We start from the raw sequence: 26,750 nt of genomic DNA, 5'->3' as shown, positions 1-26,750 counted from the left end.
TACCCACAACAATGCCTCTTGTGGCTGAAGAGTGTTTGGCTTCTGCAGGCCTGTGAGTGTATGACCTTGTCAGACATAAGCACAGAAAAGTACATCCAAGTCACACTTGTGGCTAGCAACACCACATGGTAAGTGAAGGTGCTGTCTGCTGACATTGCAGGAACCAAACACGTGTACTTTTGTTCCATGCACCCATACTTCTATCCAAACCATGAAGTGTAGGCAAGGCCCTGCTGGCCTGCTGCCTAGCTCCTCCACCCAGCTTACGCCCACCGCCGAGGGCTCAAGCAAGCTCTGACTGGTCACTGGGGGTTAAGTGTTCTCTCAGGGAAGCACCTTCTCCCATGTGAGCCCATGTGATGTCAGCTCAGCAGCGCAGGGACAAGCTCTGCTCTGTGCAGACAAGTGGCTCAGAAGAGGAGGACCCCCTCACCTCAGGTGTTCATTAGCAAGAAAGGTATGACAACTGCCTGCCTCAAGGGGGCACTGGTGATGGGGGTTGGCAGCTCTCTTTGCTGCCCCCACTAAAGGCCCTCCATATCTGTCCTCAGGACACTTGTGTCTGCTTGATGGCCTAGGGGAACCCACCCTATTTGAGCCAATGGAGGCTCAGTGTGGGTACAGGGCTCTGCTTCTTCATCTGGGAAATGAGACCATAACACATACACACACAGCTCTGAGCCATTCCTCAGATACTCAACCACTTACCAGACCATAACACACACACACACACACACACACACACACACACACACACACACAGCTCTGAGCCATTCCTCAGATACTCAACCACTTACCAGACCAAAACACACACACACACACACACACACACACACACACACACACACACACACAGAGCTCTGAGCCATTCCTCAGATACTCAACCACTTACCAGACCATAACACACACACACACACACACACAGCTCTGAGCCATTCCTCAGATACTCAACCACTTATCAGAGGGTCAGACTTCCTAGAAAGAACACCAGCAGGACAAAACCTGGCCAAGCTGTCTTCTGCAAATCCCCCTCACAGCACAAAGGTTAGGAGTTAGAAGCCCAGAGCCACTCTACTCCTACCAGCCTGTTTACTTATGTATGACAAAATGGTGAGGAGGACCTGCCACAGGTCCAGTAAGTTTGGTACCTAAGGCTTCCTGGGTTCTTACAGTGTGCTAGGTTGTGGAGGGGACCAGACACCTAAACAAGTAGTTTCTAGGGAGGCATTGCAGAAGGCAAGTAGTGGGCCAAAAGGTGCGATCCATCATTAAATGCTCACTGACAACAAGACCAGCTCCAACCCACATGGATGCCAGCCTTGGGCAGTGAGGAGTTCAGCAAGTGGCTCAGACCAGGAAGCAATAGCAGTGGAGAGTAGGGAGCCGAGTGTGGCTAGGACAAGTGGTAAATAAGATCAAAGCCTCCACCTCATATCCAGGAGGATTCCTGTGGCTCTGTAACAAGGGAGGGACAGCAGGCATGGGGAAGGGGCTTCACAGGCCTGGGGACCAAGGTGGAGAAGTTCAGGAGACAAAAGAGGGCTGAGTGTGTAGAGAGACTCAGAATTTCCTCTTGAAACACAAACAGGAACAGCAGGAATCTCTTCCCCTTAACCTCAGGTCTGCTGGTCTTTAACTGACTGAGCTCATTTCCGGACCGGCAGAGTCATCCAGCCCTCTTGGCTGCCCAGGGAAGGGACAGAATGTGAGAGATGGATGAGAATCCTTGCACTGGCCTTTTTGGAAAGGAAGGTACAGATAGACAGATGGCAGCCAAGGAGGTGGGGCTCCATCTTCTCCTGGGTAACAGCCTCTCCTCCCACCCTGACCACAGCCTTACTTGTAGGAGGAAATGAGATCATCCATTGTGTCTGCAGAATCTAAGGGTTGCCTCCCCAGCTCCAGGAAAGCCTCTCCCCAGGTCATGGCATACTTGGCCAACAATCACCAGCCAGTCTTGTGGGGCCCTGACTGCTGTACACTCTCATGGCCTATGTTCTTTTTTGTTTTTGCCAGTCCTGGGACTTGAACTCAGGGCCCGGGCATTGTCCCTGAGCTCCTTTTTCCCAAGCCTAGCACTCTACCACTTAAGCCACAGTGCCACTTCTGGCTTTTACTGTTTATATGGTACCAAGGAATTGAACCCAGGGCTTCATGCATATTAGGCAAGCACTTTACCATTCAGCCACATTCCCAGCCATGGCCTATGTTCTGTTGACTTCTCGGTGAGAATATCCACTGCACAGGATGGGGCTTCTGAAGCTGGAACAGATGTCCAGAGATACTTGGAGTGAAAGAGCACAGGGTATTCCCTTCAGGGGCTCTCAGGAGTATGAGTGTGCAGATAGGAAAACGGAGGCTGTAGTGAGAACAGGGCCTTGCCTAGGCTTAGTGGGAGCTAAAACAACCCTCCAACACCTTATCCAGGTGGCCACAGCTAGGACTGCAGCTCATGTAGGGGCCTCTGGGTCTTCTACTCTCCTACCCTTTCCTTGGTGATGGAATATCATCCTTCCTCAAAGAGCATGGACTCTCTTCAGCCCTCTCATCTCCTGGCTAGGCTTCTCTCTGGCTCTTGGCCCCATGTTTGCTCTGATAGTCACTACACTGCAAATTGGACCATGGCCTATTCACTCCTTACCAAGACTTATTTCTCCTTGACACTCCACATTCTTCCTCTCCCAGGTACACCCCTACCAGCCAAGCATGGCCATGCACTGAATGACACAAAAGATCCTTCAGGTAAGGTGGCACTAGGCTGGAGCTCTATGGAATTATGACCACTGTCCTGATCTGAGCCTGCTCATGGGCAGAAAAGTGCTAACAGCTCAAACACAGAAGGCCTCATCTGTTTACTTCTGTGGAGGGGAACAGAAGAACAAGACAATGGCTGGATGAAGCCACAGAGGCCAACACAGCCCAAGTGCCAAGGCACATTTTCCCAAGGCACATATGCCACAGGATATATTGTCATACTTACAAACATCACCTCTAAACCCTGCTCACCTCCTTCAGCTCCTGAGCCACAGATGTAAGGCGCTCATTCTCAGATTGTGTGTTGGTAAGGACATTGCGCAGCTGTTTCAGCTCTGTCTGCAGCTCTAGCACCTTCCGCACATAGTACTGCTCCTTGGAGGCTGACTCTTGGATCAGGCTCTCCTCTCGGCTCTCACCATCTGCAGCCACCTTCTTGTGGTTTGTGTGGGCCTGTCCAAATGCCTGTATTGAGAAAAGACATTCATGAGATGCACTTCCTGGGGCCATGGAGAAATGAAAACCCAAGACAACAACCAACATGAAATGAGAGTAGGGTCCATGATCTAGGAGAGGGTCTATGGCATGTATGTGCATAAACAGCACTGATACACATGTGAAGTGGGCACACTTCACCATAACACAAACAAACTAGGTCTTAGTGTATGTAGTGCCAGGACAGAGCATGGAGGTCAGGATACCATGAGATGTATTTTGTGGCAAGAGCAATGTCAGTGTAGGATAGTGCCAAGCTGCACCCTGGGGGCCAGCAGGGGAGCTCCTGAGGACCAATAGGGGTTTAAAGGTACCATGAGCCTGGCTCAGCCAACATGGAATAACCTGGAGTTACTACTTAGAGCCCTAAACTTCCTCCAGATGGGAAGTCCAGATGGGAAAATCAAGCTCAAGAAAATATGCTAACCACCCACACAAGAGAGTGAGGGAGTCCTCTCACCCAGCTGCTTGATGTCCACTTAGCCTTTAATTATTGTTGGGAAACTGGGCTGAGCAGTAAGAGCCCTAACCCTGGGGTCAGTGATGAGGTAGGAATCAGAGAGGCCAGCACAGTGTATGCAGGCCTAGCCATGTTCCAGACAAGGAGTAGGCAGGGCCCTGGGCTCAGGGAAAAGTGAGAGTGGCCAGCAATGGGTACTGGGTATCAGCTTATACTTGATTGAGGTCAGCAACTGTGCTGCATCCCTGCCTTAGGACACTGCCTGGCCTAGACATCCATTCTGTGCTTCCCTATAAGAGCCAGGCCCTCAGCAGGAGTCTTCTATGCTTCTTTTCTCCCTGGCTCTTTATAGAGACTGCTGGCTCACAGCAGCAAACAAGATCAAGAGAAAGGGTACTCCATAAGCTATGTGTCAGTGGCTTACACCTGTAATCCTAGCTGCTTGGGAGGCTGAGAATGGAAGGATTATGGTTCTAACCTAAGCAGAAAAGTCCTTGATATTCCACCTCAAAGGAGAGAAGCTGGATGAGGTATCATGAGCCTGCCATCCCAGCAATGACAGAAAGTCTAAATGAGGTAGACTTAGTTCTAGGTTCTGCCTGGCAGAAAGCAAGACCTTGCCTCAAAAGTAACCAGCAAAAGAACAGGGCTGAAGGTATGGCTCTGTAATAAAGCACCTGCCTAGGAAGTATGAAGCACTGAATTCAAATTCCAGTACCCTCCTCTCCCCAAATAAAAAAAAAAGCTACTAATGAGAGAGAAAGAAAAAGGAAAGGAGGCTGTAGGTTTTTGTAATTGGCCGGCCTGCAGTCTGCTAGCATCCCAATAAAGACTCCAAAATTTGAAGAGAAAAGAAAAGGATGTTTTTTCAGTCTTAAGAAAAAGAACATTGTCACTCATTTACTACTTAATATTAAATTTAGAAATTCAGTCCAAGAAAACAATTGTAGAAATATAAAAAGCCAACTGTACAAGGGCATTAGCCAGCTAGACAGTTGTTCTCTAATATCAATAAATGAAAACATAAGAAAGTGACTCATTTCTTGACTGACAGTGAACCAGTTAAATGAAGTTGGATCTGGTCTGATCCCAAAGGGGAGATAAGGGAAGACAGGCCCACCTTGTGACACCATGAGAACATGGGATCCTGCCCATAAGAGCACACACGTGGGCTGAGCCATATGCTATAGCCCATGGTGTTGGGGAGGCCCCAGAATGGGCTAACAGGACAACATAGCCCAGCAGGAAGCCCAGGGCTGGCATTAAGACTGTGTGGGGATACTGGACATCCAACTCACCCATGTTCCCTCCCCAGATGTGAACATCTGTTGCCAGCCCTCTGCCATTTACTATTTATTTCAAAGCACCTCAACTTGTGATTTATTTTCTGTTCTCCTTTATCTGGGTTTGAGGAAGGACCAAGTCACCAACTGCTATATCTCCATGGCACTTCATTATAGGAGACATAGAGCTGGCACCAACCCAGGGCTCCTGGCTTGAGTAGTTCCCATGTTCCTCATCAAGTACAGGGGAGTAGGAGGATGCAGGCCAATGTGATGCTGGAGTCCAGCACCTGTGTCTACTCCAGACTCACCATGAATCTGAAGCTGGGGACATGGATATTTCCTCAGAGCTTTCTCAAGGTGCAAGGCTGAAAACTGTGACACACTGTTCAAGCCCAAACTTGCCGTAGAATCTCCTCTCCACCCAAGCTCCCAGCATTTTCAAACACACCATGACGGAGATTATCAAGAAACTGAATCTACTTCCTATGTGAAAACCTAAAGGACTGGAAAATGATAGCAACAATATGTATGAATAATAAATAAGCAGTTTTCAGGTCAGTGGCATTGGCTGAAACCAATAATAGTCTGTGGAACAGGAGCTGGGAGACAATAGGCAAAGCAGCAAGGGCAAGCAGAGCTGTAGCCTGGGACAAGTCTTCACTGAGGATGCTTAGTGTGCAGCTGAGAAAACCATAAGAAAGAAACACACAGAGGGGCAGAGAGAGCAATCTTCACCAGTGGAGGGTTGGGGAGGGGAGGGAAGGCAAGGCTAGGGAGGGAGGGACTTCCTTGATTCACGAATGGCAGAGGGAGCACTCCCAGGGACTGGCAAAATCAGCCTGGATTACATGCTATTTTTCTGGTATGGCAGAACAAAGCATAGGCACCCTGAAGGCATTAACCCATTTCCAGGTCATTACATTCTAGGACAAAGCTCAAAACATGCACAGGAAAGCAAAAACACTCAGAAGGTGAGAGCGCCAATGAATGGCCTTAAGGAGGAAAACATCAAAGGACAGCACCCAGACCTGACACACCCACAGGGGCAGTTAGGCCAAGAAGACAAAAGCAGAACTGAATCCTACTAGTCAGGGACAGAGAGAGGACCAGATGTGCTAAAGCAAAGACAGAATATATTAAAGACCCAAATGGAACTCCAAGAAATGAAAGGCAGGAAATAACAGCAGACACATCATGTAATAGAAAAGATGAGACAATTCTGAAACAGAGCAAACTGCTCCAATGAAATGCAGTGAAAAAAATCTCAATACGGTAGACAGAGCTTCCCTCAGTGAAGTGTGGAACCAAGGAGCCTCATTTATGGGGCATTGGAATCTCTTCAGGTCACAAAGGGAAGACAGAAAAAATATTTGAGGGAAAAAAGAGCTGAAAAATTTTCTAAATTTGGTGAAAACTATAAATTCACAAATACTAGCAGCTTATTCACCCTAAGCATGAAAAATATAAAGGCAACTATGCCACAGCATAAAATAAAATTGTCTAAAGTTAGCAATGCAACAAAATCATGGCAAACAAATGCAGCAGGGGTATTCATTAGACACTACATTGAAAATGAACTATGTACCTTGTTGGTGGGAATAGGAGGGAAAAACTGGGAGAGAGCAAGAGAAGGGGTGACACTGTCCAAAAAGAAATGTGGGCTGGGAATATGGCCTAGTGGTAAAGACCTCGCCTCATATACATGAAGCCCTGGGTTCAATTCCTCAGCACCACACATATAGAAAAAGCTGGACGTGGCGCTGTGCTCAAGTAGTAGAGTGCTAGCCTTGAGCATAAAGAAGACAGGGACAGGGCTCAGGCCCTGAGTTCAAGCCCTAGGACTGGCAAAAAAACAAAACAAAAAGAAATGTACTTATTACTTGATTTATGCAACTGCAACCCTCTGAACATCATCCTTTATAATAATAATTAAAATTTTAAAATTAAAAAGAAACTACTAAAATCAGCCAGAGGAAAAAGGTAGAACTTACAGAGGAGTACAGATAAGGATGATGGCAGATCTATATGCTAAGCCAGAAGACAACATCTTCAAAACCAAACAACTATCAGAAAGATAGTTGACAAATAAGGTGAGAAAAGGATTTCAGATATACAAAAGCTGAAGGGATTTATCAACAGCACAACTGTACAAAGTATATTACATAAACTCCCTTACACAGAGTAAAAATGGTACCATATAGAAATCTAAATCTATAAGGAGAATTAAAACCTCTAAAAAAAGATTAAGTAGGTGAGATGTGGTTATTTTGGAAATAGAGTCTTTTAAAGACTGTGGTTTGGGCTGACCTCAAAGCACAATCTTCCAGGTCTCAGTCCCCTAGTAGCTAGCAAAGATTTGCAGGCATGAGCCACTGGTGTCATGCTCATTTATTCTATTTTTGTTATTTTTATTTTTATTGTTATTCAGTGCTGGGAAATAATCCTGGAACCTGACATATGCATGCATGTGTTGTTTTTTTTTTTTGGCCAGTCCTGGGCCTTGGACTCAGGGCCTGAGCACTGTCCCTGGCTTCTTCCCCCTCAAGGCTAGCACTCTGCCACTTGAGCCACAGCGCCGCTTCTGGCCGTTTTCTGTATATGTGGTGCTGGGGAATTGAACCTAGGGCCTCGTGTATCCGAGGCAGGCACTCTTGCCACTAGGCTATATCCCCAGCCCCGCATGTGTTGTTTTTGACCTACATGCTTTAAAAAAATGAAGTAAAACATAGAGTATAAATCAGAAATTTCACAAGTTGAACACACCCATGTAATTAACACCCAGATTAAGAATCAGGATCTTACAAACTCTAGAATCTCTCTTAGTGTGTCTCCAAAGCACTTACCTGTAAGCATAAATTAGCTTTACTTACTCTTAGAACCTTATATATAAATGGAGTCACAGTGTGTACTGGTATGCATCTCATCTTGTTCATATAACAATATTCATTTTTCATTTCTGCATAATATTCGCTTGTGCAAGTAAGTCACAATGTATTGATGTGCCCTCTGTTGATAGGTCTTAGAACCTTTCTAGTTTGACTTTTGACATTTTTGTCAGTAATCTTCTTAGAAAAAGAAGAGCAGAGCATATTCATGGCTATGCAAAGCATCAGGTAGCTCATGACTCTAATTCTAGCTGTTTGTAGGCAGAGATCTAGAGGATCACAATTCTAGGCCACTCTAGGCAGAAAAGTTTATGAGACCCTTCTCTACCCATAGCTGGGCATGGTAGCATATGCCTGTCTTCCTAGCTATGTCAGAGGCTGAGATCTGGAAGATCTTGGTTCCAGGACAGCCCAGGCAGAAAAGTTCATCAAACTCCATCTCAATAGAAGAATACGGACACCTGTCATCAGAACTATGAAAGATGCCCTAAAATAGGTGGATCTGGCTAGGTAATCCCAAGGAAGGACTCAAAATCCTTTTCAAATAACCAAAGCAAAAGAGCTGAGGGTATAGATCAGGGGTAAAACACCTGCCTAGCCAAGAGTGATGACCTGAGCTGAAGCACCTCTCCTGAAAACTTGGTCCCCAGGGAGATGCTGGTGGTTAAACACTTGAGGGGGTTCCACCAACCTCTAGTCGGAGGTCCTGAGGCTGTGTCCCAAAGGGGATTATGGGACCCCCAGCTCATTCCTCTTTCTCCTTTGCTTCCTGGTAATATGGTGAGTAGTTCTGCTGTCGGCAATGTGCTTGCTGTCTCACTACAGAACCAAAACAACAGTCAGTCTATCATCGACTAGGACCTCCAAAACCATGATCCAGACTTTCCATGTGTCAGTAGCTACATGGGTTATAGGATCTGTGTGTATGCATGCCAAAAAGCTTGAGAACTTCAAAAAACAAAGGTAGATTGTACTTTATTTCCAACTAACAAAGCTTTTCTTTCCCTTTGCCTGTCTTTGGGATGGCTGCAGATCTTTTTTGGGGTCTTGACTAAGATTGTGAATGTCACTGAATTGCTGTCTAATTTTTGTATAGTAATCAAAACTTTGTTTTGTCTAGCCTCTCCCCCTGTGCTGCTTAGTTCCCTGAGTTCCCCTTTCTTGCCCCCACCTTTTTTTTTGTTGGTTGTAGGACTTTAACTCAGGGTCTAGGCACTGTCCCTGAGCTTTTTTTTTTTTGCCAGTCCTGGGCCTTGAACTCAGGGCCTGAGCACTGTCCCTGGCTTCTTTTTGCTCAAGGCTAGCACTCTGCCACTTGAGCCACAGCGCCACTTCTGGCCGTTTTCTGTATATGTGGTGCTGGGGAATCGAACCCAGGGCCTCATGTATACAAGGCAAGCACTCTTGCCACTAGGCCATATCCCCAGCCCCTGTCCCTGAGCTTTTGAGCTCAAGGCTAGCCCTCTTCCACTCTGAGCCCCAGCTCCACTTCCAGTCTTCTGGTGGTTAATTGGGCATAAGAGTCTCACAGGCTTTCCTGCCCAGGCTGGCTTTGAATATCAATCCTCAGATCTCAGCCCCCTGAATAGCTAGGATTACAAGTGTGAGCCAATGGTGCCTGGCTCTGAATCCCCTTTTTAGACTATTAGACTATTATGGATTTCCCTCCGCCCCCCCCCCCCCCAGTATTCAGGATATAATTTAGGGGCTTGCACTTGCAAGATAGGTATTGTACCACTTGAGCCAAGCCTCCAACCCCTTCATTGATCCTTTTGTTGGTAAGTGAAATTTAACTTTCCCCAAGTGAACGGGTTCCCCTCCAGTGAAGCACTTTTGTCTTTTGCATCTCTCTCTCCCCCACCCCCTTCTCTGTTGATTCTGAAGCTTACCTCAGAGCCTTTTATTCACTTGACTGGTTGCTAAGCTGGTAATCTACCACTTGAGCCATGCTTCTAGCCTAGCTTTTCACCTCCAGCCTGTCTTTATATACTGGTTACTTTGGAGATGGAATCTCTAGGACTCTTCTATCCTAGCTAGCCTTGAACCTCAATCCTCCCAAGTAACTAGGATTACAGATTTAAGCCACCAGCACCTGTCTTCTTTCCCTTTTTTGAGATAAGGTCTTGCTATGTAGTCCAGGCTGGCCTCCAACTGGAGATCTTCTTACCTCAGACTTCTGAGTGCTGGGATCCCAGGCATTGTTTGTCATCCCCAGCTCCTATCTTCTAATCACTCAGAAGGCTATTAGGAGCTGTCTGGACTTACTTGGGTAGTTTCATTCAACCAGCACAAATCTATAAAGCCCTAGGACACTTGAATGAATAAAACACAGAAGAAATACCTGCCCTCCCAGTGCTCACTCCCCTAAAAAACAAACAAACAAAACCACTAACAACTAAAAAATCAGCGTAAATTAGACAAAAAATGTGACCATGTGAAAAGACGTACAAAAAGCATCTACAAAATTCAACATCCACTTCTGACAAGTATTCTCATTAAAATAAAAGGAACTTCCTCAAACTGATAAAAGGCATCTTCCAAAAACTTACACTTGGGGCTGCACGAGTACTGATTGCTCAGTGGTAAAGGTGGTAGAGTGCTCAACTATCACACACACACACACACACAGCCCTTTCAGTTACATTAATGATGAAGATAGAATCTCATTACTTCTGCTCAAAACTATGCTAATTTCTAGCCTGTAGTGCAATGAATGGGGGAAAAAGCATTAGATTTGAAAACAGAGGCAAAAAAGAAGTCTTTAATAATATATTACATGATGGTCAATGTAGAAAACCCAAAGGAATTTATCAAAAACCCATTAGAAGGGGCTGGGGATATAGCCTAGTGGCAAGAGTGCCTGCCTCGGATACACGAGGCCCTAGGTTCGATTCCCCAGCACCACATATACAGAAAACAGCCAGAAGCGGCGCTGTGGCTCAAGTGGCGGAGTGCTAGCCTTGAGCGGGAAGAAGCCAGGGACAGTGCTCAGGCCCTGAGTCCAAGGCCCAGGACTGGCCACACACACACAAAAAAAAAACCCCATTAGAACTACCACTAATAAATAGGTTTAGCTAAGTTGTATAAGATAGATATGAAAAATAAAGTTTATTTCAGAAAGCATTTGAAAATGCTATTTGCAGGCCATAAATATTAAATGTGTTTGCTTAAATTTTATAGATATATAAAAACCTATATGCTAATAACTACAAAATTTGCTGACAGACATTAAAGAACTAAATATTTCTAATACTCAATATTAAGATATCAATTCCTACAGATTGATCTATTAATTTATCACAATGTCAAAATCCCAGCAGTTATTTTTGTAGAAAATGAGCAACAGATTCTAAAATTCATATGGAAACACAGGGACATACAATAGACTAGTTGATTTTGAAAATACAGGACTTACTATAATGTTACAGTAAACAAAAGATATACTATTGCATCACAATAGTGAAACAGACCTGAACAGAATCATAAATCCAGATATAGACCTCAGTATGGCCAAATGATCTGACAACAGCAATTTAGTAGAAAAAGAATAATCTTTTAACAAATAATGTACAAATAAATTAACATCTATAAGCAAAAAGTATGCTTCAAAGCCAGGCAAGGTGGTACACCCTTGTAGTCCCAGGTACTCAGAAGGTTAAAGCTGGAGGATCATTTGGGCCCGGGACTCTGAGAGCAGCCTAGCAAACTCTTTCTGAAGCCGGGCACCAGTGACTAGCGCCTGTAATCCTAGCTAAAGAAGCTGAGATATGAAAATCACTCCAAAAGTCAGCCCAGGCAGAAAAGTTCCTGTGAGATTCTTATTTCCAATAAATTACTCAAAAAAGCCAGTGGCACTTTGGCTCAAGTGGTAGAACACTAGCCCTGTGTACAAAGAGGTTTAGGGACAATGCCCAGGCCCTGAGTTCAAGCCCTAGGACTGACAAAAATGCAAACAAACTTTCTGAAAAACAAAACAAATTTGTGGGGCACAATGCTCATGTCTGTAATCCTAGTTACTTGGAAGGTAGCTAAGAGGATCAAAGTTTTAAGGCCAGCCCAAGTAAAATCATTAGTGAGACTCCATCTCACATGGAGGTAAATGTCTACCATCCTACTATGTGTGGGAGGCCATAAGTAGGAGAATTTCAGTTCAAGGTCTATTCAAGGGAAAAGCAAGATCTTATCCAAAGGGCTGGAGGTTCAGCTCAAATGGTGGAGCTTTTGCCTAGCCAAGCCAAGCACAAGGCCCCGAGTTCAAACCTCAACAATAAAAAGAAAGAACTTTGATCCACCCATGCTTCCCATTAAACATAAAAACTGACTCAAAATGGTTTATGGGCTGAAATATTATAAGTATAAAACAAGAAGAAAACATGGGAGTAAGTTTGTGACCTTGGACACGACTCATAAGCTGGCAAACGGGCCTTCAAAACTAAAAATTTAGGCTATTTGAAAAATATGTTAAGAAACTCTGCAAGTGTGTGTGTGTGTGTGTGTGTGTGTATGTGTGTGATATATACTCTGCAAGTATATATACATATAGTTATATAGATATACTTATATATCATATGATAAAAGACTTGAATCTAGAATATGAAGAGAACTCTGAAAAAATAACCCCATAAAAATAGGCAAAAAACCCCAGAATATGTACACACATAGAAAAATATCACATGAATAGATACTTAACACATAAGTCATTAGAGAAATATAAATTACAAGGACAATGAGATATCAGTACATGATCTATTAGAATGTTATAAATTAAATCACCATCCCATAACTTATTGCCCCTAATACAAGGTAAATACTATGTAAGTAGTTATTGCAGGGGTGGAGCATATATAAGACCCTAGAAATCATTTGGTACAAGACAGAACAGGCTTGTATGCTTCTCTGGCTGCCAGCAGCCATATTGATCCATATCCATATTGATCATTTTATATGACCCTTGGCATAAATATACAATATCCAAATGGCCTTTGACAGAGGAACGGTTTCCCACTTCTGTGAGAACAGCAAGAAGAACTTCCTGGAATTTTTTCAGATATTCTTAGTTTATGTTTGCTTGACTCCTCAAATGCACAACTGAAGGGTACAAAGGTCCAAATGTATCTAATACAGTTATCCACTCCTTGGTACTTATTCAAGACAAATGAAAGCATATTACAAACACTTGCACAAAAATGTGTTGTATTTCACTATATAGTAACTTTGTAGACAGCCTAGATATTAAGATTTTTTTCTAAAACACATAAAACAATTGAATAACCACCACCAGGAAAATGAATTAATGAAAAACCACCACCAGGAAAATGAATTAATGAAAAGCAATGGTACATCTATATGATAAGTTATTACTCACAGTAAAAAGGAATCAGCTATTGATAAATAACATCACAATTGCCTAGTGCAAAGCCAACTGAAGAGTATGTGTGGTATGATGCCATTGGTATAAAACTCAAGAAAGTGCAAACTAATTTATATTGTGGAGGTTGGCAATGGGAAAGGACTACAAATGGGGAAGGAAACAAGGGAGGTGAGTCACATGTTCTTTATCATGATTATGTTGATGGCCTATGTTATACTTCATTAAGAAAGCAACTCCAATATTTCTGAAGTGTCATACTCACACTGGAGACTGTAAACTTATGAGACAAGAACTGTCATGGGCTTACAGGCCAGGAGACTTGGGTTCAAAGAGTTGGAGACATGCTTTGTCACATTTCTTCCTTCTGACCCAAATGCCCTCAACCATACCTCACGGGTCCATTTCAAAACCTGTCTTCTCTAGAGTACATGACATGATTCTGTTTAACTTCCAGTGAATAGATCATTCCTCCTGCCCCGTCTGAGAAGCTGCTCCAAGAAAGGGAGCCCTGTCTGAATTATGGAATCACTAGCTATTACTAGCTATATTTGCAGATTTCTTGACTAACCTACTGTTAGGATCCACAGTGGGATAGCCTAGGGAAGAAAGAGGACAGGAAAATGGAAGAGTCAAGCTCCCACCCTCCACATCTGGCAAGAAGGAAGAGGCTACACCCTGCTGATGTTTCCTACGGGTAGATGCAGGCAGATGCTGTTTTTGACACAGGCTCCAGGCCACACCCTGCCTTCTGTTCTCAAGCTGCCCAGGCTCAGCAAGATCCAACAGGGCTGGAAAAGCCCAGGCATGAGATTTCAGCCAGCTAGGTGCCTCCAAGAGGGAGAATGGCCTATGTTTGCTTCTGACCAACACATAGCCCCCTGGTACGTTGGCCTCAATGTCAGCCACACTCATGTGGACATGAGACATCTATGCCTCTAGGGAGCAAAGGCCAAACATGACTAGAAAGTTTGGATCATCCCTTACGGCTGTGGGCTCTGGACAGGCTACATGACCCAGGCTGATGTGTCAAATGTAGTATAGGAGTAGGGGGATGGGTAGTGGGGCACTTGCAAGCTCCAGACCAAGAGAAGAAATCACAGAGGCTCTGGAGAACAGCATGAGCAATGACAGGGAGGGATGTGGAGAAAGGAGGTCCTGGAATGCCAAAGCATCAGGAATCTCTTAAAAGGCAATAGAAAGAGATGAGGGTTGGAAGATGAAGGAAGGGCCTGGGGTAGCAAGGAAAGAATCCTAGGAAGCTGAAGTTGGGGGGCAGAGGGGGTGTAGGGCAGGTGGTGCACATTGAGCAGGTAGGACACATTTAGGAGCAGGCAAGTATCTCCTTTCTGTCACTTCCCTGTTTTACCTGGGGAGTAACAGCCTATGGTCTCCAGTAAGCAACATACTACATCTGGAGTCACCTCAACCTTGCTTGCTCAAGGTCCTAAGTCTCACTACAAAAGTCTCAGGAGGAAAGCAGGTGATGGGTCCTTCTCAGGGCAGTCCAGGATCTGGCCAGCCCCTCCTTGTTTTCCCCTAATGATGAACACTCACAGATAGGCAGGTGACTCTCTCTAAGTAACAGCAGTACCAGTGGCCTGTAGGACTCATCAAGCAACTGCAGCTGCTGCACACAGAACACAGCCCATGTGGTAGCCAGTTTTAAAGCTTCATGGGGGAATGGGTAGGGAATTCTGCAATGCACTCACTTTGCATATGGAAAAATGGAGGCATACTAAAACTCAGTGCCTTGCCAAGGCTGCATGATCTGAGGGCATTGTGGGATGGTATAGTACTGGGGGGGCAGTGAGGACAGGGTCTTTGGTGGTGGGCACAGATCATGGTGTACCTCAATTTCCTCATTTGTAACCTGAGTTTAAAATACCTCCAACCTAGGGGCTGGGAATATGGCCTAGTGGCAAGAGTGCTTGCCTCGTATATACATGAAGCCCTGGGTTCGATTCCTTAGCCCCACATATATAGAAAGTGGCCAGAAGTGATGCTGTGGCTCAGGTGGCAGAGTGCTAACCTTGAGCAAAAAGAAGCCAGGGACAGTGCTCAGGCCCTGAGTCCCAAGCCCCAGGACTGGCAAAACAAAGGAACAAAAAAAATCCTTGTAAAATACCTCCAACCTGAGTCTGTGGTTGTCAGGATTTACTTAATACTTCATTTACCAGAACCCAAGGGGCCTCTCACCCCAATTAGCCTCATGTAGACCCCAACGATACAGCTTTAGTCGGTCACTCCCTGCACTCCTCTATCTTTCTGGTGGCCCAGAGAAAGCTACTCCTCCATAGTCAGCATACACTGAACTCAGGACATGGCCATGGTTCTTGTCCCTGAAGCAGCATAAATATGTCAAGCCCACCTCCCATAACCCCAGAGTGAAGGTAACACATGGGATGGGAGGCCAGGTGGCTCCAGGAGCTGGCCAACACCAAAGCCCCAGCTCATACCAGATGTTCAAGTTCTCATCATTCAGAACAAAGGTTGAGTGCCAGAAGTAGAAGCAGAAGCAGGAATTTGGGACTACTGAATGGGGGTATCCCAGCAAAATTTTATTGTAAAATCAAGCTGGTCCATGGAGCTCTGGTTTTCTGGATTCTATTCTAAGCAATTCTCCAGCTCACAATGTGAACACCTGCAAAGCTCCCTATTGTCATCTGGGTGCCCTTACCAGCCTGGAAGAACTTTCAAGTGTTATATCCTATGGTTTATTATAGAAAATTAACCCAATATTGTGCCTTCCCTCTCAACAAGAAAGAAAAATTTTAAGTTGTTGGGCAATAGTATGAGCCTATAATCCCAGCTATTCAGGAGGCTAAGGCGGGAAAAATCACTTGAGTCTAGGAGTTGTAGGCTGTAGTTTGCAACACTGATCTGATGATACCCGCACTGTTTGGCAGCAATATGGTGACTTTCCAGGAGCAGGAAACCACCAGGTTGCCCAAGGAGGAACTAACTGGCTAGGTAGGAAAATCTCTAAGTATATGCTGGAAGATTTGCAACTCTGATCCTGAGCCTGGTGCAGAGGAAGAAACAGAAACTCGTCAGAGCCAAAGAGGATGCGGAGGAATTCTAGGTGGAAGGAACAGTAGTGGGCAAAGGGCTAGAAGACCTGGGTCCTCACAACAGGTCATCTAAAACCTCAGATAATAATCCTTTCCCTATTCTCCCTAGCCATGAAGACCTCCAACCCCGATGACCCACAAGTCAGGAGGAGGCACCAACTTCCTGAGCACTTCCTAGTCACGCACCAGGAGAGTGAGTGGCCAACCAACCTGAGCCCACCTCCTATCTCTGCCACTGTCTACAAGACTTGAGCTTCCAAGGTTAGATATGTGGAAGTCCAGCCCTGTGTTGAAGAAGCTGGATACCCACAATTAGCCCGAAGTCAATGCTTCTCTCTTTCCACTTGCCAAATCATTGGGCCAATCCCTGGCAGTCCTCACAGGTTATGTACCAAAGCTCCTAAATATTTTCAATGCTCATACATATATGGGAAATATTTCTGCTACTGATGTCTTCAATTACAGAGGAGAGCCACCTTTCCCTGTTTCCACTGTTCAGAGAGCAATGTAGACACTTCCCAATGAGAGCTGACTATCTGTTCCAGCAGTACAGGCTTAGGATCCTTCAGTCTCTGGACTAATGAGGGTCTGGGAACATCAGACACTGAGCATTAACAACCCCCTTCCACGCACATACTGCCTATACATTGTCCATAGAGGCCTTCCCTAGAGAAGGCCTACACCAACACAACCGGGAACAGGCCTCTGGGCAGGGCTGGCCCCTGGAATTCTTTCTTCCTAAACCAGTTTGGTCATCTGATGCAGCAAGTACAGCCCCAGCCAAGCCAGGGTAGCTGGCCTCAGCATTCCAATGAGGCAAGGTTTGTTCCAAGAAACACTTTCCACAACAAAGCTGGATCCTCCACTCCTTTTGTCTGGGCTTATTCAGCACCACCCACTAAAGACAGTAGGTCTCACATTTGTTCAGGTCTACCGTGCTGGCCATCAGGGTGTATCCAGCTCCTAGAATGGCTGGGGCCTGGAATCCCAGGAATCCTTGAGTTATACCAGCTGCCCACCCTGGCATGTCTGCCTGGGTAGGGCCTTTCCATCAGCTGCTGAAGTAGAGATGTACTCTTCCTCAGGGCTAGGGGCCATGGGTTGGATGTAATTTTTATATTCTCATTCTCTCTCTCTCTCTCTCTCTCTCCTCTCTCTCTCTCTCTCTCTCTCTCTCTCTCTCCCCCTCCCCCTAGAACTTGGCAAGTACACTCACAGGATTTCAAATTTTGATGGTATCAATGTGAAATCCAATGTCTTTGAGGCCTGGAAAGGAGCTGAAGTGGCTAGCAGAATGTGGGGACGTGGGAAGTGCCAGCCACATGTCTGTGAGCCTCGATCACATTTAGGCAGGCCAATGTAGCTGTTCAGAGTCCTGCATAACCAGGATTCCACAGGACACCAAATGGCATCAAATCTTATTAAATTCAAGATGAGATTCAAGCCTACTAAGCCGCTATAAATACAGCCCAAAACTATTGTTTCAAGATAAAGACTTTTTAGCATTAAGAGATTAAGCTTATAATCAAAGTTTGATTAGATCTACTGTCACTGAATGAGCCTAACATATCATAAGTGAAAGTGTCAACTCGACAAAGAACCAGAGATTTGGGATCTTCACAACAGCAAATAATTGGAACGGGCACAGAAGACTCAATATCAAGGCTGAGGACTCAACCTTCTTTCTAAGAAAGGCCTTTTTTTGTGAGGAAATGGTATCACAAAGACATGTAGAATGATGCCAAAGTAATCTAAAAAAGGAAGAAACTCCCTTTTACATTTGTCCACTATAGGAGAAGAAAATACAACACTTCACAAGTTTTCTGTAAATCTAAGACTGTTATAAGAGATAAGCATTATAGAAGACTATGTTGGCATGTACTCAAACATGAAAACGGGGGCGGGGGAGGAGGGATCTCTTAAACGATACATCAGGGAAGGCATACAGAACAAAACAACAGGAAACTGAGTAAACAAAAAATAGTAACAGCATATCAAAATAGAGGGACTATTGCCAAGCAGAACTGCTAGGGGAGAGACACTGCACTAGAACAAACAATGATAAAAGGAAGCAGCATCTCTACTCTGAGATTGCAGAAACTGAACAAAGTAGCAAGGCAAAAGTCTTACACAAGGGAAGAAACACAACAAAAACCCAGAAAAGAAAGCAAGAAGGGGAAAAAATCATTTTATGATTATAGTTCAGATCGGTAAGTCAATACAAAGTCTATCATCTTAAATCAGGAAACTGAACACTTCCTGACTATACTGCTGTTACAATCTGAGCAATGAGCTTCTATGTCACAGGTCTAATTTGAATGTTGGGGCAAGAACAGTAACTGCAGGCTCCTTAAATGGGAGATCTGAGCCAAAGGATAATGCTCAAGGGGCATCCCAGGTGCCATGTAGCAGAGCAGTAGTACTTGAACTCAAGGCCAGGTCCAGGGTCCCTCATTCACTCAAACAAGGAACATTCATAATGTCTCAATAAATCTTCCCTTTCTAAGAATGGGTGCTCATGGACCAACTTCATGCTGAACACTGAAGCAAACCCAGCAAAATCTCAGTAGACAATACCAACATTTTTAATCTTAAAAATTAGTCACTGTGATCAGGAGTCCATTTCTAGAGCAAACCAACTCAATTTTTAAAAAATCTCTATTTAGCATCTGCCATGAAACAAGATTAAGCCAACAAATAAGTAAACCATACCCTATATCCAAAGGCAATCTACTAATTTATGCCACAAACTAATAGTCCCTTTTGTTCTTTCTTTGTGGTACTAGGGTTTGAACTCAGGATCTTGTGCTTGTTAGGTGGTGCTCTACAGCTAAGCCACCACCATATGGGTACCACAGATACAGAGCCCGAAGAGAGCAGCCTTAAATTCTTAAGAGATTACTTCAAACTTACATTTACATATATTTATGGATAAATTTCTATAAGATAAAATGAGCAAAAAGACTCAAGTACTTACTTCCATTAAAAAATATTTTTTGGACAGGGCATCTCACTACTCAGGAGGCTGAAATGTCAGTCTCAAGGTTCAAAGCCAGTAAGGAGGCTGAGAATATGGCCTAGCTGTAAAGTGCTCGCCTCATATACATGAAGCCCTGGGTTCGATTCCTCAGCCCCACATAGATAGAAAAAGCCAGAAGTAGCATTGTGGCTCAAGTGGTAGAGTGCTAGCCTTGAGCAAAAAGATGCCAGGGACAGTGCTCAGGCCTTGAGTTCAAGCCCCACGACTGGTAAAAAACAAAACAAAGCCAATGTGGGCAGAAAAGTCTGTGAGATTCTTATCTCCAATCAACCAGCAAAAAGCTGGAAGTGGAGATGTGGTTGGAGTGGTAGAGCACTAGCCTCAAGCAAAAAAGCTAAGGGGCAGTATCCAGGCCCTGAATTCAAGTCCCACTACTAGCCAAAAAGAAAAAAATATCTTCCTTCCTTTTTCACTTCATAAGCACTTCATAAGATAATTGGGTATTGACACTATTACATGACATGGCCATCTCTCTCAAAACTTGTTACACCATCAGCACATTACCTGTCTGACGTGAAAACAAAAATAGTTTTTTAAGGCAACAAATGATAGTTCAAGCTTATAATCCCAGCTACTTGGGATCTCATTTCCTTCTTCTTTTTTTTTTTTTTTTTTTTGGCCAGTCCTGGGCCTTGGACTCAGGGCCTGAGCACTGTCCCTGGCTTCTTTTTGCTCAGGGCTAGCACTCTACCACTTGAGTCACAGTGCCACTTCTAGCTTTTTCATATATGTGGTGCTAGAGGAATCAAACACAGGGCTTCATGTATTCGAGGCAAGCACTACTAGGCCATATTCCCAGTCCTAATCCCAGCTACTTGGGCAGGGAAACACTCTGCAAAAGAAGGTCCAGCCCCATCCTGTGGATCCTGTACTGGCAACAATTCTGTTCCTGATCTTCATGGTAGGTACAGGGATGAAGGGAGTGAGCCCATACTTAATAGAGAGCAATACTCAGATCTGTGGAACAAATGAAGGATAGAAGAAGGGACATAGCTAGGAGGTGACAGGTACTATACTCAAAGGAAGTAGATGGATCTGTGGGACGGTTAGATGCTGAAGCACTGAAAAGTACAGAGTGGGGCTAGGTGATTCTAGAAGTATAGGGAGTTCTGGGGGTGCTAAGTGGGCTGCCCTTGCAAGTTCCTGACACCTAATCTTTCCTGCCAGTGGAAAGATCACACTGCCAGTGACTATGTGGCAGGTACAGCTCCTACTCCTAGATCTGTTCTTACCCAATGGTCCCTGGGCTAAAGCATACTCCAGATAGTATCCATGGTACACAGGATTCTGCCATAGGCTAAGTCACAAGTGATAGACAGAGTGAGAATATTCAAGATGCACCCCCCCCCCAAGTGGAAATTGCATAGAGATGGACTTCTGACTTGTCTTACCACAGGATTATTCCAGAAGTAGACACACTCCTGAGATTGATTTAATTGCCCCAGGTATGGCCTGGGCTTGAGAATGTTAAAAGTTCCAGGTTATCCTATGTGCAGGCAGATCTGGGCACACAGGCCTGCCAACTGATCCAAAGGCATTATAGGATACCCTATCTCATCATACTCACTAGCTGTTCCTGTCACCCACACTGGGTGAGGGGGCTCCAGGAAGGAGCCAAACAACTCCCTCCTCCCATTGTTCAAAGAGACTTCCTGAACAGACACAGGCAGCAAAGGGCATAGGCTTCAGAGCCTTCAGGAAGAGACAGTGATCTTATCTGATCTTCTGATCTTCACAACAGCCCTACAAAGTAGAATCTGTCACCACCTCCACTTCACTGGTAAGCAAACTGAGGCTCAGCAAGGTCAGATGACTTACCTGGGTAGCACCACCTAGTCTCACCAAAAAAAATAAAAACAAACACTCTTTTGAGAAATGGTGGCTCCCAGAGCAGGGAGTGTCCAGGGAGGTCCAGGGAACTGCTAAGGAGTCTGGACCCTAAGGCCTTCCAGTCAGCAGAAGTGTGAAAAGGCTATAAAACTGCTGTAAGATAGGGTAGGGGTCTCCTAGGAATCAGGGTCAGGTAGGCATAGTGCACATCTACGTCTACTATACTCCACTCTAAGCATGCCTTCCTTGTTCATCAGGTCACATGCAGGAGACTTATTTCACCTCAAGTTCCTCTAAAGACCCACCTATCCTACCCACAGCTAGAGACTGAGGAAGATAGTCCATCACCTTCCTTCTGTGTAGTTCTCTTTCCTCTAGGAGTCCTACACTTGTAGCTATAGGGGTCACTAGGACACCTAGGGAGTAACACAGGGCTGTGATGTCCGTTACCAGTCCCTGACCACCCATAATCCTCCTTCTGTGAGGCCAGTAACAATCTGCAGTGGCTGTCCCATTGCCAACTGAGAACCCCAGCTGCCCTGGGCAGCATCCAAATACTAAGCTGCTTTTAGAAAACTGGGGATTCATCCCTGGGCAGGAGGGATTTAGCTGGAATTGGGTGCCATTTAGAGAAGATTACACCCTAATTGCCCTCATATCAGCAGACAGGCTTTTGGCCAGCTGAGCCCTGGGGCTGACAGAGTTCCCTATAGACCCTGGCTCACCTGCCTGAGGACACAGAGCTCACTTCTGGGACCTGGGGACCAGCTGTCAGCAGCTGATTGCTCTATTACAAACCATTCAGCAACCTGGATGGGGAGGGGGGGAACATAACTCCCACCCCCACCCTTGTCCCAACAGGCTGCTCTCCAGTTCACATCTGTGCCAGGCCAGCAAAGGATGGCTCAGCAGGCAGAGCAGCTTGGGCCAGGATGGAAATCACAGAAGAGTAGGGCAGCAGCCAGGTTTTCTTCTCACTTCATCCCTGGCCCTCATCATATTTCTTCACCTCATTAGCCTGTTTTAGGAAGGGATATCAGCAAGGTTCGAGGTCAGCAAGTGGCAGGAGAACCTCTAACTTAAGTCTTGGAGTCCTTCCCACCATAGTACCCATGGTAAAACAGGAGCCCAAAGAGAGACAGACACTGGCTGTAAACGATACAAATGCACACTTGTCCAGAAGCTCTGGAAGAAGGGGTTGGCTCTGTGGGCAACACAGCAGCCAGGCACCCTTTGTTCTAGGGTTGCAGTGCTCAGTAAGACACCAAACACTTCCAAACTCTGGTCCTCTTCAGGTCCCTGTTGCAGGGACTCAGACTCAGACTGAGGGATGCTAGGACTCAGTGTATACTAAATACAGTGAATCCAGCTGTCTTGGTCTCCCAGGGGAGTCTTTTGTTCCTGCTCATGGGGTCATATGACCTCACACATGGTCCTTCTGGACAGCTTCTCCCATGGGGTCCCTTGGCCAAAGTCACAGTCTGCCTCAGCTCATTATTTTGCTCAACTTATGTTGAGGCTTAACGTGGTGGGAGGTGAGGCCTAGTGGGAAAGGTCTGAATCATGGGAGGAGAGCCTTCAAGAATGGATTAATGGCCTGGCTCACACCTATAATCATAGCTACTCAGGAGATCTGAGGATCATGGTTTGAAGCCAGCCAGGGCAGGAAAGTGCGAGTCTTATCTCTAATAAACTATTCAAAAACAAACAAACATTGGTGTTGTGGCTCAAGTGGTATATCATTAGCCTTGAGTACAACGAGGCTCAGACACAGCACCCAGGCCCCAAGTTCAAGCCCTAGGATCGGCAAAGGAAGAAAAAAAAAATCAAGCCATGAGAAGACAAGATCAAATCTTATATGTATAATGCTAAGGATAAAAGCCAAGTTAGAATGGCCACATACTGTATGATTACAATTATGTAACATTCTGTAAAAAAAATAAAACTATTAGTTGGCTGAGGCTCAATAAGGGATAGAGTTAGAATAGGTGAAGTATGGGAATTTTTTTAAGGTGTTAAAACAATTTTATATGCTAATAAAATAGGAGATAAATAACATTATAACTAACGAAAACCTCACTGAAAGGAGTGGCAGATAAGATGATGATGTAAGTAATTTTGGGAAAAAGTGAAATCTCCAAGACTAAAACATAGAAGCCTACTAGGGTATGAATTAACAATTTGGTACTATGAACTGTACCTATACCTATGAAATGGAATGGAACAATTCAGTTATTGTCTAGTGGATGGTAGGAGCCAGGTGTTTCAGTGAGTAGGATATTATAGATAGTAAGGGCAGGTGGTGAAAATGCTTCACATAGTGATGGATTAGAGTTGGACACAGCAGTATGAAGTCATATTTAGCTAAATATATGTGCAGATGACTACATTCAGAACTATACTATTAAGTGTATATTAACATAAGTTAGTAAATACACATATTATCTACTTGCTCTATAGCTGAAAGTATCTAGAATTAGATACCTTAGTATAATGAGCAACCTAAAAACTAGATCTTTGTTTGCTTTTAGTACTTTTCCAATTTTAAAGGAATCAAGGATTCTTGGGAGGAATGGCAGACTCTAAGGCTGAGGCAGGACACATACAAGATAAGCATGGAACATCATGTAGTATCACAAAGTTATAAAGTGCTTTAAAAGGAAAATAGGGGGCTGGGAATATGGCCTAGTGGCAAGAATGCTTGCCTCGTATACATGAAGCCCTTGGTTCGATTCCCCAGCACCACATATATAGAAAATGCCCGGAAGTGGTGCTGTGGCACAAGTGGCAGAGTGCTAGCTTTGAGCAAAAAGAAGTCAGGGACAATGCTCAGGCCCTGAGTCCAAGGCCCAGCACTGGCAAAAAAAAAAAAAAAAAAAGGAAAATAGGCTGGGTGCAGTGGCTTACACCTTAATCCTAGCAACTTGTGAGGCAGAGATGGGAGGATCACAACTGGAGGCCAACCCAGGCAAAAAGTTCAAGAGACATTAAACCACTAAAAGCTAGACATGGGTATGTGGTTCTCTGAGGAAACTATTAACATTAAATGGGGCTAAAAACTATATATATATAGAAACTATATATAAAACTGTGTATATGTGTATGTATATATATGTACATATACATATATATATATATATATACATATATATGGTACTTTATTTTAACGAGATGCTGACAGGTTTGCTGATAGATGTGCTCTACCAGGCTGGCAACTCTAGAGCAATAGTAAGGTGGTAGAAATAGGATAGGAAGTGTACCACCAGATGTGGGGAGTGAAAAAAGAAATAGGATAGGCAGTGTACCATGAGATATGGGGGGGTGTATTTCCCATGTAAGTCCCACATGGCTCAGGTTAGCTGGATGGATGGCTCTGCACTTACTATTTTTAAAGAAATTACACAGAGACAAAATTTCTCATTATCATCACATTATTCCCTTACAATACTCTGGAACAAGTGTATATATTCTCCTATTCCCAAGCATTAGAGAATTGAATGTGCTACACAAAAGAAAACTGTCTTCTCAGGTCATTCTCCTAGGACACCCAGGGTACCAATCCCTCAGATTCAGGGGCACAGTGCTCATCAACCAGTCCTGGACCCTGGCAGCTGCTCTATGAGGCAGGGAAGAGGCACAGGGTACAAGGAGGAAAGGTAGAGCAAAGTAACCAAGGATACTAGGCAGCAAGCAGCAGGTGTTTGCAGAGCACTTCGTCACAGTACCATCACCATTGTGAAAAGCTGGTTCCATTGCAAGGCCTTCAGAAACAAACGAGCCTAAAAGAAATTGAAGCCAACAAAGGAGGAGAACCAGCTCTAGGTCACAAGTCTAGCTAAGAGCAGCTGACTCAGTGCTATGCTAGCAATAAGAGTTTGAAATCAATCCTCACGCTGACCTTCATTCCTTTACCTGTAGGATATGAACAGCTGTCCCTCCTTTCTGGTTTGGAGCACTGGGCATGGGCATCTCATTGTGGTACTCAGGATATGATGTCAATTCAGATGTCAATTCAATTCACATAGGCACAGTTGTTCAACAAATGCTAGTATAGGAATGGCTGCATAGATGACCCAGCAATATCATCATCAGCTGAAGGTAGCTCCCTGGCTAATGTTTTAAAAGAGATAAGACAGGAATTGGGTGCCTACTCATGCCAGATAAGATGGGAGTTTGCCTGCTGGGATTCTCCAAAGCACTGGGACAGAGATAGGGACAGCTGGCTGGGTAAAGATGCACAGGACTATTGCACATGGCTCTGTCTTAACTCCAATATAACATGCAGACTTTGCTTGGCTCTGGACAGGGACAACCCATAAAACAAAACTTATGAGCCAAATTTGGGGAAATGCTGCTTGACAGCAGACAACATTAACAATTAAGAATCATTACGTTTTATGTGTGAAAAATCAAGTGTGGCCAAGCAACTAATACAGAAGTAGTCATATAAGATGAACTGAGATACAAAAGCAAAACTGGCCATAGCTACAAACTGCAGGTGTGGGCAAGAACACAAAAAAGCTCATCATGTCCTTCTATCTACCTAGGCAATGTTTTCTTTTTTTTTTTTAAGGTAAGCTTCTTTTTCCTTTATTTATTGTCAAAGTGATATACAGAAGGGTTACAGTTTCATAGTAAGGCAATAAGTACATTTCTTTTTTTTAATTTTTATTGTCAAACTGATGTACAGAGAGGTTACAGTTTCATACATTAGGTATTGGTTACATTTCTTGTACTGTTTGTTACCTCCTCCCTCATTCCCCCCTCTTCCCTCCCCCCAATGTTTTCTTTAAAAGAAAAAAAAACCAGAACTATGACAGATGTATTAAGATTTCCTCTGCATTCCCCCTCCCCTGTACCAGGGTTTGAGCTTAGGTCCTTGCACTTGGCTCAGATTGTTCTTTACCACTTGAGCCATGCCTCCAGCCTTGCTTTCTGTTGGTTATTTTGAAGATAGTCTTATGTACTTTTCTACCCAGGATGGCTTTAAACCTTGATCCTCTGGATCTCAGCTTCCTAAGTAAGATTACAGGCATGAGCTACTGGCTCTGAGCAGTTTCTCCTGCTTTATGTTGTCTGTGTATATCACACACTCCTAGGAAAAAAGAGCTAACAACAAAAGTCAGATGTTCCTGCACTAATCATTCACTGTCTACATATATTTCACAGAGACACTACTGCTCTGCTTTACATTCTGAGGTTCTTAAAATATACATTACAACACATACACACACACATACGTACACACACACACACACACAGAGTATCTTCTTTTTTTTTTTTGTTAATTTTAGATTTATTTTTTTTCTTTTTTTTTATTAATTGGACATAAATTTTTTTACAAGGTGTTGTGCAAAGAGGGTGCAGTTACATAGTAGGGCAGTGTGTACATTTCTTATGATATCTTACAACCTGTTTTTCTATCCCTTGTCTAGGTCAGGTTGACATATATGCAATATACAATGTATCAAGAACATATACAGTATTCACAGACTTGGTCTCTACTGTCACAGAGTATCTTCTAAAAATGAAGTAAGCCCCATTTTCCTCCATCCCTG

At 44.3% G+C, this 26,750-nt stretch overlaps 1 protein-coding gene and 1 pseudogene across 2 annotated transcripts in view; one reads left to right on the top strand and one right to left on the bottom strand.

Annotated features, from left to right (window-relative positions):
• The window catches only part of Bicd2 (BICD cargo adaptor 2), a 44,742-nt gene that overhangs the window by 12,543 nt on the left and 5,449 nt on the right, over positions 1-26,750 (bottom strand). For both annotated transcript variants that reach the window (XM_048344024.1, XM_048343939.1), the window contains exon 2: positions 3,007-3,219. In XM_048344024.1, coding sequence (XP_048199981.1) covers positions 3,007-3,219 — 213 coding nt within the window. The remainder of the gene's footprint in view (positions 1-3,006; positions 3,220-26,750) is intronic.
• On the top strand, positions 19,764-19,876 carry LOC125341838 (annotated as a pseudogene).

This window comes from Perognathus longimembris, chromosome 1, assembly GCF_023159225.1.
Source record: "Perognathus longimembris pacificus isolate PPM17 chromosome 1, ASM2315922v1, whole genome shotgun sequence".
Classification (NCBI taxonomy): domain Eukaryota; kingdom Metazoa; phylum Chordata; class Mammalia; order Rodentia; family Heteromyidae; genus Perognathus; species Perognathus longimembris.
Note: the sequence above shows the minus strand (reverse complement) of the source record. Positions and strands in the feature narration are given on the sequence as shown.